Source organism: Apium graveolens, chromosome 2 (genome assembly GCF_009905375.1).
Source record: "Apium graveolens cultivar Ventura chromosome 2, ASM990537v1, whole genome shotgun sequence".
Lineage (NCBI taxonomy): Eukaryota > Viridiplantae > Streptophyta > Magnoliopsida > Apiales > Apiaceae > Apium > Apium graveolens.
The window spans coordinates 10,302,076-10,320,571 of NC_133648.1; the positions used below are offsets into that span (position 1 = coordinate 10,302,076).

The 18,496-nt window shown below is 37.5% G+C and overlaps 1 protein-coding gene across 1 annotated transcript; it reads right to left on the bottom strand.

Annotated features, from left to right (window-relative positions):
- Nucleotides 1–3,659: 3,659 nt before the first annotated feature.
- LOC141685379 (uncharacterized) lies at nucleotides 3,660–5,079 on the bottom strand. Its single transcript, XM_074490486.1, has 2 exons — nucleotides 4,819–5,079; nucleotides 3,660–4,646 (listed from the first exon to the last, which is right to left on the bottom strand). Exons 1-2 carry the CDS (start codon nucleotides 5,077–5,079, stop codon nucleotides 3,660–3,662), a joined length of 1,248 nt encoding a protein of 415 aa, XP_074346587.1.
- Nucleotides 5,080–18,496: the final 13,417 nt, after the last annotated feature.

An 18,496-nucleotide genomic window follows, 5' to 3' on the forward strand; every position in this document is an offset into this window, starting at 1 on the left:
AATTCCATGACCTTAGAAGACGGAGGGTAAAACTCATAACCAATTGATCTATTCTGCTCAATTAAGAAATCCTTTATTTTTTAAAGAAATTGGAGTTGAAAGTTTCTATTCCTAAGAATTTCACTAAAGTTTCTCTTTTTCAGGTGTGATGATGGTATAGTTGGACGATTTTTTTTTACGATCAGCTCCATTGGTAAAATACTTTTTATTTTAAACTAGTTTATTAAGCCGCGTTTCACAGCGGCCTTTTAAAATAATATTTCGACTTTTTATATTTTCCCAAATCTTGGTCATTCAAAAATTATGAATAATAAAAAAATTCAATAGATCAAAATGTTATAAAAAATTATTAAAAATTATATTATGCATTAGTCATTAATCAATGTAATATTTTTCTTTTTAATAATATAAAATTTTGAGAAAGTTACAAAAATAGATTGAAACGATATGAGAGTCACCATCTCACCGCCCCCGTCTTCTCATTTGTGTAAGTATATAATAATATGATGATATAACGATTTTAAAAAAATTTAAGAAAATATATTTATAGATACTTGTTCTTATAGTATTTTACAGGGTAAAAAATGGAAAGAAAAAATTTAGGAAAGTATAATATATTAAGTTGATTTTAGGAAAAATGGGAGAAATGATATTTAAGAAGAAATTTAGGAGAGTATTAAGATAGTAAGTTGTTTTAAATAGAAAGGGGAAGTTTTAAGAGAATATTATTATGGTAAGTTGATTTCAAAAATTTTAATGGAAGATTTTATTGAAACTTTAGGAGAATATTACGAATGTTGATAAAAATATTTAGGGGAATATATGGTAATTGTAGTTTTTGATATTTATTAACCTAAAATTTTAAGATAATTAGAAAAATAGAATGAGACGATATGAGAGCCGTCACCTAAATGCTTCCGTCTTCTCCTTTATATAAGTATATTGATTGATACCTTTCAAATTTTGGAAATATTTAACATACTTTTCGGTTAGATTTATAGTTTTTTTTTTTAATCAAAGGAAAACTTTCATTAACTTGGAAATTCAGAAGGTAACATCTCCAACAACAAATCTGGAGGAGATATGAAATAATTATAGCTATTTAACAAACATGGGACTCTTGCCATCAAATGGGCAGCCTTGTTTGTTTGCTTTTTAACGTGAAGAACATATAGATCGGCTCGTTCCTTAAGTTTCTCCTTGCACTCATCAATAATATGACCAACTTCTAACTGGTACGCATCCTCAGTATCTAAAGCATGCACCACCAGTTGTGAATCTGTCTCGATAACAATATGCTGTAACCCAGTACTATTAATCCATTTAATTGCTTCGTAGACACCTATAGCTTCAGCTTCCATGACTAACACTTCACCTGCTAACTTCATATTATTTTCCCTTATAAACTATCCTCTATCATCACGAACTACCATGCCCAAAGTGAACATACACTCCCCAATATGTAATGATGCGTCCACATTCAGTTTATAAGCTCCTATCTCAGGTGGATGCCACATTATTTGATCCTGCACTGCTGTAACAGGCTGCATGATGTTTAATCTTTCTTTGCACTTATTCGTTTCTCCCCATTCCTACATCATCTTAGCACTCACCTCCATAGTGACTATAGGTGTTATGAATCTTCCCTCCAAAACTCTTTTATTTCTCGAGAACCATATACTTGAAAATACAGTAGCCACTTTCTGAATCGTCTCTTCCGTCTCCTTGCTAATCATATCCAACAACCAGTTCGAAGCCATCTCTATATCTTGCATATCAATATTCAACCCCGATATATTCCAGCAATCGATTGCAAAAGAAAACTCACAAAATAGATGCCTTAAATGTTCGAAATCAGTACCACACATAGGGCATAAAAATGTAGTCTCCACGCCTTTACTTCTCAATATCCATCTAACATGAATGTTGTTCCTACAGAAACGCCAAAGAAAAACTCTGGTTTTATGAGGCAACTTCAACTTCCACAATTTGTTCCAACCCTTTGATTCAATCATGTTGTCACTACTAGCATATCGTGTCTCCCAGTACCTATATCCTGATTTCACAGTATAAACAACTTTGTGCGATCCAACCCAAGCCAATCTATCTTTAACTTCAATCTACGGAATTCTCGTATGAATAATCAACTTACTATCATTAGCATGAAAGTCGCGTTCCACCTTATGCACATCCCAGACTCTACTATTAGGATGGAAGTAAGAACACACCTTTTCATTCCTTACAATATTCAGATGACTGTCCTCGACTCGAAAATCCACCTTGCCTTTCAACCACGGATCTTTGTAAATACTAATATCTTTGCCATCTCCTCACACCCACCTAAATCCATCTTTCAATCTCTCTTTGGCCTCCCATATGCCAGTCCAGATGAAACTAGGATCCACACCTCTGCTTGCCTGTAAAATGTGTCTGTCTGGATAATATCGCTCCTTAAAACATGCGTGCAATAAGCGTATCATAATTATAGCTAAAATTCCATACATGTTTGCCTAAGAGAGCCAAGTTGAACCCGTGTAAGTCCCGAAAACCTGACCCACCTTTGTTTTTAGCCATTGCCAACCTATTCCAAGCCATCAACTTTATGCTTTGACTATTGTCACCACTAGAACCCCACCAATATCCATTCATCAGTCGTTCAATCTCAGTGCACAGTGATTTTGGAATTAAAAAACATGACATACTATAGGAAGGAATTGTCTGAGCCACATTTTTCACCATAACCATTTTCCCTGCTTTAGATAACATTTGATTACTCCAGTCTTGAATCTTCATCCACACTCTATCTTTAACAAAACCAAACACCGCTTTCTTTGAACGGCCTATTAGAGAAGGAAGGTCGGGATACTTGCTATCCCCGAGCTCATTTTGTACCATCAGAATATCTCTAACCTCTTGTTGCTTATCCCTTCTGAAATTGGCACTAAAGAACATACCTGATTTTTGATAGTTCACCACCTGTCCTGATTCACTCCCATACGTATTCAAAATACTTTTAACCACTCCTGCTTCTTCTCTAGTAGCTTTGAAAAATAAGAAGCTGTCATCCGCAAAGAGCAAATGGGTTACTTGAGCAGCATTCAAATAAATTTTACACCCACTGATTAGACCATCATTTGCAGCTCTTGATAATGCTTGAGAGAGGCCATTCACATAAAACAAAAAAAAGTAGGGAGATAGTGGATCTCCTTGTCTCAACCCACGCCTCAGAACTATTGGCCCAAGCAAACTACCATTAAAAGCTATCGAATAACTTACTGTCGAGACACAGAGCATAATCCATCTAATCCAAATGCTATTAAACCCAAAGAACTGCATTCTCCTCTTCAAATAACTCCAGTCCACTTGGTCATAAGCTTTGAAAATATCCAATTTCAATTTCACCTCACCCTCTGCACCCCTATTTTTTCTCTTCATAAAGTGCAGAATCTCGAAGGCAGCTAACACATTATCAGAAATATTCCTTTCGGGAACAAATGTTGATTGGTTTTCAGAAATCACACCAGGGATGATAACCTTGAGCCTGTTGGCAAGAACTTTCGCTAATATCTTGTATAACACATTACAAAGAGCTATAGGACGAAGCTCTGTCATACGTTCTACGTTCTCTTTCTTTGGGATAAGAACCACCGTTGTATCGTTCAAATTCGCTGGAAATGCGCACTTAGACAACCAATCCTTACAACAGTTAAACACTTCCTTGTCCAACAAATCCCAAAAATGCTGAAAAATGCAGGGTTCAGACCATCAGGCACAACACTTTTATCCGGATGCATTTTCTTCAAAGCTATTATAAACTCCGTAAAGTTAATCTCAATCGTGAGCCTGGTATTATGCTCATCAGATATAACATGAGCTTCTGCATTGTCAAGCTGAACACTACCACTATTTTCTCCATTAAACACACTTCTGAAGTAATCAAGCACCACCCTGCCCATGCCATCATGATTGTCCACTACCTCATTTTCTCCAGTTACAAGATGAGTGATGTGGTTTAACTTTTTCTTTTTTGACGTTGCTACATGAAAATACTTCGAATTAGTGTCCCCTTCAGTCAACCAAAAAGCTTTGATTCTTTGCTTCCAGTATAGTTCTTCATGCATCAATAGATCCTCCAGTTTCTGTCTTTCCTCAAAATACCTCTTCACTCCCTCCTCATCTATTCTATCTACCAGACTACAAATAATTCCTTTCTGTTTTTTCACTTTGTCTCGAAATTTATGGAAGAAAGTCCTGCCCCATCTCGCCATAAAAGTTAAAACAAATAATAACTTCGGGAGCAAATGAATTTTAGGAATCTCTTTCCAGTATTGAACCACTTCATCTTTAAAACTACACTCATGAAGCCACGTGTTCTCAAATTTAAATCTGAATTGCTTCCTAGAGAACTCAGTATTGACAGGTTCGAGCAATATGGGATCATGATCAAATTTGATAGTATGGGTAACAGTTAACTTACAGAGGGGAAATTTCCTCCACCAATTAGCATCAGCAAACGCTCTATCTAGTCTCTCTCTTACCCAGTTTGGTTTGCCCTTGCTTTTCTCCCACGTGTAATCACCTCCTTTCAAGTCAACCTCTAAGAGTCCACAATCATCTATTATAGCTTTGAATCCGTCTAGCAATGACTAGGGGTGGGGATGAGGTCCCATTTTATCCGTAATACACAGCATATCATTGAAGTCCCCAACAATACACCAGGGGATACTATCATACCTCACAAGCCCTCTCAAAAAATGCCAAGCATCATGTCTTCTGTCTCTCTGGGAACCCATAATAACAAGTTAACCTCCAAGCTACATTCGACCCCTCCATAATATGCACATCAATATGATTATTCAAAAAATCAATCATATTACACCCAACAAAACGCTTCCACATAATAGCTAAACCTCCTAATCTCCCTACTTTATCTACTGTAAAATAATCAAAGAAACCAAATTTATTTGCTAACTCCTTAATATCTTTCTTATCACTTAAAGTCTCTGACAAGAACACAAAATCAGGGTTGGAAGATTTTAATAAATTTTCAAAGATACGAACTGCACGGAGGCTCCCCATACCTTTGTAGTTCCAACTTAAGTAATTCATAATGGGCGACTAGCTTGCACCGCAAGCGTATCCGAATCAGAATTACTAGAAATTGTATAATCAGTTTCAGAAAATACAGTTTCTTGGAGTTGTCCCATTATGTTGCCTTGCTCTTTCCTTATTAATGTACCATCTATATCCATTGTGGTTTTAGACACTGGCCCAGTACGTTTCCTTTTTCTCTCCTCAATATCCAGCCCAACGTCCTCCTCTTCATAAAGCCCATTTTTTATAGCCACAAACTGTTTAGGCCCGTTATCATTTAAAATCCCGCCTTGAGTTATCCTTAATGATATATCATTTTAATTCCCCCCCCCCCGGTGCTCCTAACATCACGCCTCAAAATTCCACCCCTATCCTGAACACCTGAATCTCCGCCCGGAAAAGAAGGGCAGTTATTTCCCCTACCGACTCTCTCCGCCCAGCCAACACCATCCTCCTCTCTTAGCCATTTACTGTCGCCCTACTCCGCTCCTCGTCGTGGTGGTGCACGAAGCCACGAGCCCCATTCCTGATCACCACCTTCACTCCTTGTATCCAAAAATTTACGACAGAATCCTCAGTATGTGTAACTAAGCCACACGCAAAATAAAAGTCCCCCAGCCCCTCATATTTGCATGATAATACGAATTCCGATCCATTTTTCCTTTTGATCTTCTTCTTTCTCTTAAGTGGTTTCCTGACACTACACCATATATCATTTATTGCAACACCAAAAAAGTGTATTAAAAGACCATAAATGTGTTGCAATACATGTTTTTACAACATTTTTGCTAAAATTCAGTGTTACATTTGCTGCCGTTGTAATAGATCCCTATAGCAACGTTTTTGTAGTTATTGCAACATTTTAATGTATTAAAATAGCCTGCTTTATTGCAACATTTTGTCATGTTTTAGTATTTATGGTGTTGCAATAAACTACTGCAACATATTTCTGTAACATATTTTAGTTTAATATGTTTCAAAAGTCAATTTATTGCAACATTTTCATGTAACACTTTTCCTTACAGGCACACCTTATGTTTTTAGCAACATTTTATTGCAACACATGTGTTTCTATTGTAATACTTTAAAAAGTTTTAGCAACATTTATTTTTGTTATTCCCAGTGGACTAACAATGAGATTTACAGAAGGGGGGTTGAATGTAAATCTCAAAACTTTTTCAAGTTTTGAGTAGTTTCTAAGGCTAAGTGTTTTAGTGAGCAAATGTGTGTGAATGGCTTGAAGCTGATACAGACAGATATATATTCAAACACAAATGTAAAAAACACAAAGAACTTAAAAACTTTTTTGGTGGATTTGTTGTTCCACCAGAGATGTGTTATTTCAGAAAATCTGTGATTCAAAGAATTAAATCACGGCTGCTTCCTAGTACAAACTAGATGATTTTCTCTCTGGATTTTTCTAAACAGCTCTTGAAAATTCACACCTAATTACTAGCTGCTACTTGGTTTATATATCACCAAGTTTACAAGTGAAGATAAAATTGTAAAATACAATTAAAAAGGCTCTTCACATATTTCTTCTTCATTTCTCTATCCAATGCAATTTGGGTTTAGCTGTTGATCTTTGAATACTCCCTTGTTTGCACCAAAATGGAAATGCTGTATTTTCTTGATTCCTCCTAGAGGCTGCCACATTCCAGTTTGTCTCTGTCAACCCATGTGCCTCTGTCAGCTTATGAATTATCACTATCAACTGCTATTGAACTAAGCATCCGTTGAAGCTTTATCCGTTGATGCATTAGCAGTTGAAGTCTTATCCGTTGAAGCACTTATCCGTTGATGGATATTATCCGTTGAAGCTTTAGAGACATCCGTTGAAGCTTTCTTTCTTATCCATTGAAGGTCTTCAATATCAGTTGATACTTTTTCACTTATACAAAATTACAAGGCATGAAATATTTACAATTAGCCATCCTATTTGCATATCCACTAGTAGTCAATCATGACTGATAATTTCCTACAACATCTAAGAGTTACAACTTGAATCCAGAGAATGAAATGTGCTACAATACTAAACTTATTTCTAAGTAAAGCTACTCCTTCAACGGATAGCCAAGATGGTTTTATCCATTGAGGCTACAAATACTAGATTTCTACTTAAGTGTTTTGTTTAACTTATCATCAAACTAATACACATATTCCTAACAATCTCCCCCTATTTATGTCTACTAGAACTGTAGGCATACATTTGGGTTTAGCTTGATGATAACAAAACACTTGACAAACATATTAACTGTAATAAAGCACAAATTCAAAAGTGCTGCAAAAATATGTATGCTGAGATGGAATTGAAGAATTACATTATTTCCAAGGGTGCTCCTTTAGCCTGAGCAGATTAATTTCTTTTCCTTTGATCCCTTGTTTTCTTTCCTAGCCTCCTGTCATTCTCCTCTATTTGAAGTTGAAGTTGTCTGTAGAACTCAGCTTCATCTTCTTCATTGATGTCCAACTTAGATTGCATATCCTTGAGAGTTTCATTACTGGCAATCTTGAGCTGATCTTCAAGTCTGAAAAATCTTCTGACTCCTTTGTTGTCTCTGAACTCCATCAACCAATGAGGTGATTTGTGAACTATAATTCCTCTTTCTTGAATAAAAGTAATATTCTAGGCAAGGCATTGGGCTCCCACCAAGTCTTCCTTATGTTGGCAATCTTGTTGAGAATCTCAGTCTTGGCAATCCTGGTAAAGCCAGAATCCCTTTTTATGGCTGAGTAGACTCTAACCAAGGTAGAGTAGCCTTCATTCAGAATCCTGTAGAGAGGCCAAGTTCTTTCCCCACTTCCTTTGTATTTGAACACTAGTCTTTCTTGTAGCTGTCTGTAGGCATCTATTCCCCTTACTTCCTCCAGCTCATCCAGATAGAGTTCAATGTATGAAAATTCTTTTATGTCACAAATGTGAACATAATCATCCTTAGAGGCTTGTGTTTTAGGCTTAAGCTTCTGAGTGAATTTGATTGAGGTTGGAGGAGGTGTTGATTTGATTTTCCTTTTCTGTTTCTTTGGTGGAGAAGTGGTTAAGAAGGTGGGCAATTTGACGGTGTCCCAATCAATTGGTTCCTCCTTAGGAGTGATTGTTTCACCATGGATATTTATGAAGGGGTTAGGCACAATGGGTTCAGGAATAGAAGGTAGTGGTTTGGATTTTGATTGGGTTTCTTCAGTCTCATCTACCATCTTTCTTTTTGCATTGGCCTTCTTTCTGTCCCCTTTCTGCCATTCCTCTCTTTCCTTACTTCTTTCTCCCACATCATCACTAAACATATCCCGCATACCTATATCTTCACTCTTGTCTTCAATTTCTTTCTTTTCTTCAGCTTGACTTGACTTTAGCTATTTTTCAAGTTTTGCTTGTGTTCTTTTGTCAGCCTTTAGCTTTTTGGCTTCTTCCTTCAACCTTCTGGCTTCTTCCCTCTTGGCTATTGAGAATTTGGGATGTCCTTGCATCACACAAATGCTCCTTCCCTTCCTAAAGATAATAGCCATACTCATCCTTTCAACCACATCCATGGTCTCTTTGTGCTTTATGATACTTCTACCCAAAACCTTGTCTTCATCAGGCTTTGGAAGAGGAAAATCCACTTCTTTCATCTTAGCAAGGCTTAGAGGATTCTTTGTAGAGTCCTTATTGGATCTGTTGTTGGGCTTGAGAACCATAGGTTTCATATTCTTGGAAAAAGTTTCTCCAACCTTATTCCTCCTAACTGGCTTGAGCTCCAAAATGATTGATTCCACCTTTGTGCTATGCTTCACAGATTGTGATTTAGAAGTTGTAGAACCAACAATTTATTGCATCTTTTCATCAATTTTCCTCCTTTGCTCTTTGACTTGCAATTCAGCTGCTGCTATCTGGATTAGATCAATTCCATCAAGCTTTCCTTTGATTTGAATAGTTGGAGAAGTGGTGATGGCAGGAACTAGCACTTGAGATATTTGAACTGTTGTTGATGGCTCTCCTTCCCCTTCCCTTTTATTCTCCCCCTTTATGTTATCATCAAGGGTAGGGGTCAAGCCTTGTGCTTTTGCCAGCTGCATTAGTAGATTTGTCTGAGTTTGTTGATTCTGAAGAATGGTGACCATAGAGTCTTCAATGATCTGAACTCTGTTTTCCAATCTGGCCAGCCTCTTGTCAGCATCAGATTCTTTCCTCAGTCTCCCCAACAAATCTTGCATAGTACCATAAGGCATGACTGAATCCAACTTCTCAGCATTGTAGGATTTCAGATCAGCAATGTCCTGCTTGAGTTCATCCACACTTAGATTCTGTTTGAAATGCTGCAACTGCAAGAGATGTAGAGAGCCCAGATGAGCTTGAAGAATTGCCTTGGTACCAGCATATGTAGTCTCCTGAAGGGCCTTTTGAATAGTCATTACTTGCCTGACCAAGGTGACACCAAATTCTCCTGGTGTAGATGCCTTTGCCCATGCCCAATCAGGTAGATCTCGAACAGAACTTGGGCCTGCTTCTCCCCCTAAGTTCATGCTCTCATCCAAAGAATTAGAGTCATCATCATTAGAATTTACTCCAAATTCTTCAGATGGCTCACCAGCTTGAGAAGGCAGCTTGTTAACAGCAGCTTTGTCTCTGAGAAGAGATTCTGAAGTGTGTACAATGTTTAAAGTCTGTTCTGCCTCCACATTGCCCTGAGCAGCCAACAATTGATAGGCTGGAACAGGGTGAGTAAAAGTGTCAGCATCCAAGGAAATGTTATCAATTACAGCTTTGTAATGTTGCTGAAATTGTCTTTCCTTTTCTGCATCATCCACTATCATTGACTCACTAGCAATGGTTGGATCCACCCTTATAGCTTCTGTACCTGCCTTTCACTCATTTTCTCTATTTTCTTGCATCAGGGGCTCCCCCTGGCTCACACACACCCTCACACCCTCAACCTCACCTTCTAAGGTGGCACTCCCCTCACTCACTTTTGCCATGCTGGAAGAAATAGCATGCATATGGTGACTCTCAACCTCTCCTTTTGCCTGGGAGCAACCCAGCCTCTCACTCAAATTATCACTCCTTTCCCTCAAACCTAAAGTTGATTGTACAGTAACCATGTCCTCTACAGTTGGAATTGTTTCTGTTATATGAGTAGAGACCATCAACGGATAGGGAGTATCCGTTGAAGTGGAAACTGATGATATCAACGTATAACTGCTGTTAAGCTTATCCGTCGAAGAACAACCACTTGTCAATGGATGAGAGATATCTGTTGAAGAAGGAAAAGATGCAGATATTGAAAGTGACATAATTGTTGAATCTGTGTGAATTGATTTTAAGTGAGGTGACACAGATTCTTCAACTATATCTGAAAGAATTGGCTGATGATCCAACAAATCATCTAAAAGATGATGATCATCAGGTTTTGAGTGGGGCTCCTCCCTGAGTTTTAAGGAGGGAGAATCAGGAATTGATGTGAATATCATATCCACATCTAGAGAGGGTGATGGAGAGTTTGATGATTGATGTGTTTCTATTATGAGAGAATGGGGCTGTGACTCCACATTTGCTGGAGTCACATCAAGCTGAATTTGAGAAGGCAAAGATACAGGTGGATGTATCTGTGCTGTGTGTGCCCCCTGTGTGGCAACTAGGGTCTTGGCCTTCTTCTTCCTTGAAAAGGCTTTGATTGGTGAATGTGTGGCTCCAGTGTCCCTCCCTCTTTTGTTCTGTGTCCCTGGTTGGGGACTATTTTCAATAGCTGCATCCTTTTGGGAGGATGCAACTAGGGATGTGTTTGACTCCTTTTGAACCACCACAGTCTTTTGAGAAACTGTGGCTTGGCTGGCTGGGGTACCACTCACCTCTCCCACCTTATCCTGGGGGGTTTCTTGATGTTCACCCCTCCCCTCACCACTCACACCCTGTTCACTCCCTTCAGGGTTTATGGTAGTTGTTACAACTGTTGTCTTTTGAGAAATAACAGAGGTGGTTTTTCTTTGACTTGTGTTTTGAAATTTTAGTTTCGGTGGCTTTGGTAGGAACCTGTTTGGACAGAGACACAGATTCCATTGCCACACTGGAAGGCAAAGAAACAGTGGGGTTGGAAACAGTAGGAGTTATTGAAGTGTTTACCTCACTTACCTGCGGTGCATTCATGATTGGCAAATATACCAATGGCACCTGGTGTTGAGGTTGATTCTCAAAAGGTCTGCAAGGACCCTTTTCTCTTGTGCCCGGCATTTGAGTTTATTGCTCTCATTAGATATAACCAGTCCTTCAGCAATATGGTTAGGCAATAACATAAAGAATCTAGCATAGTAGATGTTATGTGGTCTATTAGCTTTGTTACCTAACCTGGAACCTAATTTTAGAATGACATAGTTGCTAAAATTAAAGTACCTATCGGAAACTAGCATATAGAGCATATTAACAAGAGATGAAGTTATGGCATCAAAATTGCTAATCTTCCCAGAGAAAACCTTGATAAAGGCATCTCCAAGAAAACTCCATTCTTTCCTAAGGCCCTTCCTTCTAATACTACCTAAGCTAGCAGAATCAAAAGCATAGCCTATGGAATCTAACATAGCAGATACATCTTTATCAGTGTGTGGTGTCATGGCATTATTCTCAGGCAACTTAAAGCAAGACTGTATATCATCACAGTTAATGCAATAATCCTTACCTTTGAGAGAGAAGGCAATAGTCATATCTGTGGAGTTGAACTCTGCAGTTGTCCAAATCTCCTCAATTACCTCACAGTAAATGGTTGGGGCTTCCAGCATTGCATAGCTTAGTTTGCAGTTTTTGATGAAGTCCATCATCTTGTGATAGTCAGTATGGGCTTCATTCTTTTCAACCAAGGCTACGAAATTGTTCTTTTCATAAACAAATCCAGACTGAGACATAATTTTGACTACTGGTGCCATTGTTGTGAGTAGAGGTTGCAGAGAAAAATTTGAGAGTTTTGGGAGAGAAGGAGAATAAAAATTGCAAGAAAGCGTAAAGTGAAAATAAGAAATCAATGGGCTTTTATACTTTCTTGAATTAAAATGTAAATAAAATGATTAAATGATACTTTTAAATAAATTACAGCCGTTTAAGAATAAAGAAAACTGTAGAAATTCTGAAAACTGCCTTTAATACAAATATATACAACAGTGTATATATGTATCAACGGTTGAGTAAAAGAATCAACGGTTGTGACTCACTTAAAGTAACTGATGTGACACTTCAACGGATAAGGTAAATAGTTATCCGTTGATGATCAACACTATTTTATCCGTTGAGGGATAAAATTACCAGAAATGTATTTGTCTTTCAACGGATAATGAACATCCGTTGATAGAACAATTTTGGCTTTCAACGGATAGAGAATATCCATTGATAGAATAATTTTTACTTAAAGCCAACTTTGTTCTTGCAGCAAATTCATTTCAGGCTTCAGGACAGATTATAAAGAGGACATAAATTTATGAATAATTAAGCATACCTAGCTCACTTACTAATCTTGTGAATGTTGATTCATCAAGTGGCTTGGTAAATATGTCTGTAATCTGCTTTTCACTTGGAACAAAATGAAGTTCCACTGTACCTTTCATCACATGCTCCCTAATGAAGTGGTACTTGATGTCGATGTGTTTGGTTCTTGAGTGCTGCACTGGATTTTCAGTAATGGCAATGGCACTTGTGTTGTCACAGAATATAGGAATTTTGTCAGCAGTTAGTCCATAGTCAAATAGTTGATTCCTCATCCATAGCATCTGTGCACAGCAACTACCAGCAGCAATGTACTCAGCTTCAGCTGTTGATGTAGAAACAGAATTTTGCTTCTTGCTGAACCATGACACAAGCTTGTTCCCTAGAAATTGACAGGTGCCAGTTGTGCTTTTCCTGTCTATTTTGCAGCCTGCATAATCTGCATCTGAGTAGCCAATTAGATCAAAACCAGACTCTCTAGGGTACCAAATTCCTAGATTTGGAGTCCCTTTGAGATATCTGAAGATTCTTTTAATAGCCACTAAGAGAGATTCTTTAGGGTCAGCTTGAAATCTAGCACAGAAACATGTAGAAAACATTATATCAGGTCTACTAGCAGTTAAATATAAAAGTGAGCCAACCATGCCTCTATAACTTGAAATGTCCACAGACTTTTCAGCCTTGTTTAGTTCAAGCTTGGTGGCAGTGGCCATGAGAGTTTTTACAGGTGAACAGTCCATTAAGTCAAACTTCTTTAAAAGATCATAAATGTATTTAGTTTGACTAATGAAAATTCCACCACTAACTTGTTTAACTTGTAAACCAAGAAAATAAGTTAGCTCTCCCATTATGCTCATTTCATATTTACTTTGCATTAACTTAGCAAACTTTTTACAAAGCTTATCATCTGTAGATCCAAATATAATATCATCTACATAAATTTGAACAAGTATTTTAGAGCCATTAACATTTCTAAAGAAAAGAGTTTTGTCAACAGTACCTCTTGTGAAGTGATTATCTAGAAGAAATTTTGACAAAGTCTTATACCAGGCTCTAGGTGCTTGCTTTAGTCCATAGAGTGCTTTCAACAGATAATACACATAGTCTGGAAAGTTTAGATCTTCAAATCCTGGAGGTTGGCTTACATAAACTTCTTCCTCCAATTCCCCATTTAGAAATGCACACTTGACATCCATTTGACAGACTTTGAAATTGGCATGGGCTGCATAGGCTAGAAAGATTCTGATGGCTTCAAGTCTGGCAACTGGAGCAAATGTCTCATCAAAATCTATCCCCTCTTGTTGAGAATAGCCTTTAACAACCAATCTGGCTTTATTCCTTATGACAATGCCATTTTCATCCATCTTGTTTCTGAATACCCATTTTGTGTCAATAGAACTCTTGTTCTTTGGCTTGGGTACCAGCTTCCATACTTTGTTCCTCTCAAATTGGTTTAGCTCCTCTTGCATTGCTAAAATCCAATCTGGATCCAATAGAGCTTCCTCTATTCTCTTAGGTTCCTCCTGTGATAGAAAGCTACTATACAGACATTCATCTTGAGTAGCCCTTCTAGTTTGCACTTTAGATGTAGCATCACCAATGATCAGTTCAAAAGGGTGATTCTTGGTCCATTTCCTTTGAGGTGGTAGATTAGCTCTAGATGAGGTTGCCTCAGTATTATCATGATGTGAGATAGAATGTTGATTGATTGAAACTCCCCCTGAGTTGCTGATCCTTTGAAAGGAATTGGGAGCTCTATCAACTGATGAAGTGAATTGATTATCCGTTGACAGACTGTTATCAACGGATGCTTCATTGTGAACTTCAACGGATGATGCACTTTGTCTTTCAACGGATGCTGCATTTCTTCTTTCAACGGAAGCTGATTTATGACTTTCAACGGATGCAGCATCCTGTGCATTATCCAAAGGCAGATTTTGAATACTTCTTGAGATGCCTTCTTCATCATTCTCATCTTCACTATCATCACAATATATCTCAATATTGTCAAATTTGAGTCCTTCATGATGTCCCTCATCTGTTAGTCCATCAATCTTTTTATCATCAAACACAACATGTACAGATTCCATGACAATGTTGGTTCTTAGATTGTAGACCTTATATGATTTTCCAGCAGAATAACCAACAAATATTCCTTCATCAGCCTTTGCATCAAACTTCCCTTTGTGATCAGGTTGATTCCTTAAGATGTAGCATTTGCAACCAAAGACATGCAGAAAGTTTAAAGTTGGTTTTCTTCTCTTGAATAATTGATAGGGAGTCATGCCTTTTGCCTGATTGATTAGAGAAATATTCTGAGTGTAACATGCACAGTTAACAGCCTCAGCCCAAAAATAAGTTGGGAGTTTTGACTCTTCAAGCATTGTCCTTGCAGCTTCAATTAGTGATCTGTTCTTCCTTTCCACCACACCATTTTGTTGTGGAGTTCTTGGAGCTGAGAACTAATGCATGATCCCATTTTCTTCACAGAACAACTTCATGGTTGAATTCTTGAACTCAGTTCCATTGTCACTCCTAATATTCCTTACTTTGAAATCAGGATGATTGTTGACTTGCTCGATATGATTGATAATGATTTCACTAGCTTCATCCTTTGATCCAAGAAAATAAACCCATGAAAACTTTGAGAAATCATCTACAATCACTAGGCAATATCTTTTCCTTGAAATTGACAATACATTGACTGGTCCAAAAAGATCCATGTGTAGCAGTTGTAATGGTTCATCAATTGCAGATTCAAGCTTCTTACTGAATGATACTTTCTTTTGCTTTCCTTTCTGACAAGCATCACATAGTCCATCCCTTGTGAATTCTACTAGAGGCATTCCTCTAACTAAGTCCTTTTTGACTAGATCATTCATTGTCTTGAAATTCAAGTGGGACAGCTTCTTGTGCCATAGCCAACTTTCAACTGAACTTGCTTTGCTGAAAAGACAAGTAATGGATTCTGTATCTGTAGAGTTGAAGTCAGCTAAATACATATTCCCTTTTCTAACTCCAGTTAGAACCACTTTATTGTCCTTCTTACTTGTGACAATACAAGCTTCAGAATTGAAGGAAACAATATTCCCTCTGTCACATAATTGACTGATGCTCAATAAGTTGTGTTTGAGACCATCAACCAATGCAACTTCATCAATGATGACATTTTCTTTTGAAATCAAGCCATATCCCATAGTGAATCCTTTGCTGTCATCTCCAAAGGTTATGTTAGGGCCAACTCTTTCCTTAAACTCTGTGAGCAGGGTGAAATCTCTTGTCATGTGTCTTGAACAACCACTGTCCAAGTACCATAGATTCCTTCTTTTTCCCTCCACACAACAAAATCAATCAAGTTGATTTTGGTACCCAAGTTTCCTTGGGTCCAGCCTTGTTAGTCTTTTTCCTAGACTTCATTCCTCCTGCATCTTTTGACTTAGGTAACTTTGGGTCAACCTTGGTCTCAAATGTGGTTGGTTGAAGTGTAGGGTTAGTCACAGAATCATTTAGCACATTTGATTGAATTTAATAAGGCATAGATTGTGCAAACATACTATTCCACATAGGCATATTGTATGGCATTTGAGGCATACTAAATGCAGTAAAATAAGGATTATTAATATATGGCATGTTTGCAAAGTGTGCATGGGGATTCTGATGAGACATAACAGGCATAGCATGCAGAGGTGACATAGACATGTTAGGCATGGAGGGATTTGAATGCATGGGAGCATTCTTGACAGATTTGCAGTTATCAGATAGATGATTAACACTTTTACAATGCACACAGCTTTTTCTAGGAGCATACCTATCAGGTGTGTAATTGTTATGTTTATTAATCCCTACCTTCCCATTTCTTTTAGATTTTCTTTTAGTTTCCTTTTTATCCTCAACCAACTTAAGCCTATTTTTCAGCTGATCTAAAGTCATGTGTCCTATATTAACCTTACTGACATCTTTCGATGTGCTAGCTCCTTCTTTGACAAAGTTCTTGAAAGTTGAACCATCCTTCTTATTGAGATTTTTATTTTTGAAATTACTTGCCTATTTTAATTGATGAGCCTTCAACGGATGCTCTTTTTCTTCCTTCAACGGATAACTTTCATCATCCGTTGTTTCCACATTCGTTGGCAATCCATCAATTAATTATAACTCCTTTTTGTTTTTCTTCCAGGCATCCTCACAGAATGATTCAATTCCCTGAACCTTGGCAATCTGAACACTAACATCCCTAGATGTTTTCCAGGCCTTGATTACCTCTTGCTCACTTTCTAACTGTTTAGAAAGAATTTCTACTTTCTTAACAGCTTCTTCTAGTTCACTCTCAACAGTCAAGCATTTAAGTTTAATTTTTTCAAGCTCAATTACCTGATCCTCTAACACAGCATTCCTATCACTTAAAAACACATTATTCTCTTTGATCCTAGTGTTTTCTTTAGCTAGTGATTTAAGGGAAACACGCAAATGATATAATTCATTGGACATATCATTTATGGCTTCATTGCATTCATTTTTAGAAAGCTGAGAGAGATCAGTAGTAATTACCTGGTTGCTTGATGAACTAGTTTCATTTTCATCAGAATTAGCCATCAAGGCTAGGTTGACATATTCCATATCGTCATCTTCATTGACTCCATCTGCTGCCCAATCATCTTGAGTGAGAAAAGCTCTTTCCTTTTGTTTGAACAAATCAAAATACTTCTTTTTATAATCAACTTGCTCAAATTTCTTCTTATCAGAGGTTGGCTTCCTACACTCACTTGCAAAGTGTCCACTAATGCCACAGTTATAACATTTGAACTTGGATTTGTCCACCATGTTTTTGTTTGGCTTAGTGAATTTTGCATTTTTCCTGAACTTCATCTTTGAAAACCTCCTGGACAGAAAAGCCAGATGTTCATCAACATCATCAGAGTCATCCTGACTGGAATTGTCTTGATCCTCAGCTACTTGCTCTTTACCCTTGCTTGATTCTGATTTGTTTGTGCCAATCTTCTCACTCATTCCTGGCTTCAATCTTCTCACTGTCAGCTACAAGTGCAACTGTTCCTCCTTTTCTCTTTCCCTTTTTCAGCAGCTCATCCTGCTCTATTTCAAGTTCATAAGTCTTCAAAATTCCATATAATCTTTCAAGTATGAAGTTCTTATAATCTTGAGAATTTCTTAGAGAGACAGTCATAGGCTTCCATTCCTTTGGTAGAGACCTCAGAAATTTTAAGTTGGAATCCTTGACTTGGTACACTCTGCCATACAAATTCAATCCATTTAACAGTTTTTGAAATCTGTTGAAGGTATCATTTAATGATTCTCCTTCTTCAAAGTGAAAATATTCATACTGTTGAATAAGAAGCTGCATCTTATTCTCTCTAACCTGCTCAGTACCTTCACAGATGATTTGTACAGTATCCCAAACTTCCTTTGCAGTTTGGCTATTGATGACATTGTCAAACATATCTTGATCTAAGCCATTAAATAAAATGTTCATGGCTTTCTTGTCCTTGCGGATTTCTTCCATGTCTTCAATAGTCCATTCTGCTTTTGGCTTGGGAATGGACTGTCCAACAGCAACTGTTGTGGTAGCAGCTGTGGCCACTTTGTGAGGGATGTGAGGACCATTTTCAATACAGTTGATGTAGCTTTCATCTGGAGAAAGAAGATGTAAATGCATCTTCACTTTCCAGTGATGATAATTATCTTTTTCCAGGACTGGAATCTTTATCCCAATATCCTTCCTACTCATGTTGATAGTAGGAGGATTTTTCTGTGCACTCATGATGTTAGCAGAATAGATCTTTAAACTCTTTGTATGTTAAGAGCTCGCTCTGATACCAATTGTTATTCCCAGTGGACTAACAATGAGATTTACAGAAGGGGGGTTGAATGTAAATCTCAAAACTTTTTCAAGTTTTGAGTAGTTTCTAAGGCTAAGTGTTTTAGTGAGCAAATGTGTGTGAATGGCTT

Coding starts and splice junctions, on each gene's coding strand:
- LOC141685379 (XM_074490486.1), bottom strand. CDS start 5,079: ATGGGGAGCCTCCGTGCAGTTCGTATCTTTGAAAATTTATTAAAATCT. Junction 4,647..4,818: donor ATATTATGGAGGGGTCGAAT/GTAGCTTGGAGG, acceptor CCCCACCCCTAG/TCATTGCTAGACGGATTCAA.